The 2301-nt window shown below is 54.1% G+C and overlaps 1 protein-coding gene across 1 annotated transcript in view; it reads right to left on the reverse strand.

The window, feature by feature from the left end:
* VWA5B1 (von Willebrand factor A domain containing 5B1) overlaps nucleotides 1-2301 on the reverse strand; it is a 42837-nt gene that overhangs the window by 38946 nt on the left and 1590 nt on the right. The window contains 2 exon segments of the mRNA XM_007459312.1: nucleotides 170-345; nucleotides 2176-2293. Of these exon segments, the coding sequence (XP_007459374.1) occupies nucleotides 170-345; nucleotides 2176-2293 (294 nt within the window).

Consider the following 2301-nt stretch of genomic DNA (forward strand, 5'->3'; position numbering starts at 1 on the left):
AACAGAAACAATTACCTCTATTTTCCAGATAGTAAGGTGAGGTTCAGAGAGGTTAATTATTGGCCTGAGGTCACACAGGATTCCTGGCTCGTAGTGTAGTGCTCTCTCTACCCTATCCCATTGCTGCCCTTTCAGTCGGCCTGAGACTCCAGCCATGCCCAGGCCCTGCCATAGCCTTTCTGGCCTTCTTACCTGTGACAGTTGCAGCTCGGAGGCCAGTGGCATCTAAGTGGCCACCCTCCATCTTGGCTTTGTCCTTGATCTGTACTGTCACGACTCGGTCGGCAATGACTGCCTCAAAGCCGATCACCGTGGTGTACTCATCCAGTGGGTATACAAAGAGACCTGCCAGAGCAGGGCCCAGCATTGTGGGGTGCCCCAGACCCACTCTGCATGCCCCACCCCGGAGTAGGAACTGGAGCCTTTGGTCTGCCATCTGAGTGGATGGTACTCACTGCCACTTGGAGGACTCCAGAGAGAACTTGGGCTGGGGCCTCCTCGTTCTGGGGGCTGGGCAGGAGATGCACAGCAGCAGGCTCTGTGTCAGCTGGAAAGGGACAGCTGCTCCCCTGTCCCAGCCAACTCTTACTCTGCTGACCTGTGAGGCTGGTGTGACCAGGGCTTCTGATTTTTCAAGAGAGAATGGAAATCTGGATTTTTATGTGACCTGGTGTGTGGGACTAATAAGACATCTCTGTGTGGTGGTCCCGTGCGTGGCACCCAGGAGCTGGGGCTTTGGAGGAATAGGGCTAGGGTTCTAATCTGGGCCCTGCCCCCTTCCCCAGTCTGGTGACCTTGGATAAAAACATTTAGCATGTCTACGCCTCACAGCCCCATCTGTAAAATGGGGATAATAGAGCCAAACTCAGGGTCGTTATGAAAATGGAAAAACCAGCCACCACTTATTAAACTATATCCTCCATAGTGTGTGCCCTACATCTTTACATCTCAGTGCTTCTCGAACTTCAAGAGCACATGAATCACCTGGGGCTCTGGTTAAAATGCAGATTCTGATTTAGTGGTTCCGGGACAGGGCCTGAGATTCTGCATTTCTAACCAGCTCTGGGTGATGCCGATGGCTGGGGTACCACACTCAGAGGATCAAGGTCGTATCTCATATTATCTGCCCGCTAACATGAGGGCAGCACAGTGCTGGGCCCGTGGTGAACTCTCCACACATCCCAGCTTCCCATCCCTCAGTTTCCACATCTATAAAATGGGGGGACTGTTCTTTCTGCACATGGAAAGCCAAAGGACTGTCTCAGAGCTGTTCAGTAATTTAGTCCCTGGGTTCCTCGCGGGTCTCACTTTAAGCCACCCTCTGTAGGTTTCCTTAAACAGAGGAAAAGTGTCGTTTGCTCTGCCCAGGAGATTTCTGCAGGGAGGAGACATTCCCTTGCAGGTTTCTCTTGGGAATTGAAAGAATTTCAGAAGCTCAGGTCAGGCTGGAGGGTGGTGCCCCGAGACATGAAGTTTGGGGGTTAGGAGGCCCCCATCACTGTGGGTGAGAAGAGATGCTAACCATAACAAGCCTTTACGCAGAACCCTCCCGGCCAGCCTTCCCATAACTCCCTTCCTTAAGCGCAAGGAGAGGAGTGTAATTTACAAACGTCTCTCGCAGGGGAGCGCCGGTCCACACTCCTGACTGCCTTGCACTGATGACTCATATTTGCAGACTGTTTTCCAGTCCACGCTGTCCTTCCTCATGTACCACCTCATCTGTTCCTCCTGCAAACCCTGGCGTCCAAACAGGTGCAGGAGCACCCTGATGTCGAGAAGGACAGTGGCTTCCCCAGGGTCACCGGGACGAGAGCCACGCCTACGACTGGGAGCTCCTGGCTTCCACTGAGTCTGGACGCCTCTCCTACTGTGAGGCTCACTGGGGAAAGTGGAGGACTGACTATCTGCCACAGGTGGGCATGTCCTGTGAACATAAATAGGGCTGGGACAGTGGGCTGGGGCCAAGCCCCAACCTGGGTTCGAATCCTGAGCTGACTTGCTACCAGCTCTAAGACCTGCAGGGCAGGAGTGGTATTCCTATTTCGCAGATGAGGAAACTTGAGACTCAGAGAGGTGACGTGACTTGTCTGGTGTCAATCAGCTAATACATGCCAGGATGGGGATTCTGCTTGGAAGAGCAGGTGGTCCCGGGGAAGCGCCAACAGGGATCCTTACCCTGGAAGGGCTGGGCTTCCAGGTTGCCATAGGTGAGGGAGGCGGTGAGACCCAGGGCGTAACCACTGACAAAGGAGGTGACCTCGGATGCGGTGAGGGGCAGGGCTGCCCCTGTGATCTGGTTCA

The sequence above is a fragment of the Lipotes vexillifer genome, unplaced genomic scaffold (genome assembly GCF_000442215.2).
Source record: "Lipotes vexillifer unplaced genomic scaffold, Lipotes_vexillifer_v1.1 scaffold496, whole genome shotgun sequence".
Taxonomy (NCBI): Eukaryota; Metazoa; Chordata; class Mammalia; order Artiodactyla; family Lipotidae; genus Lipotes; species Lipotes vexillifer.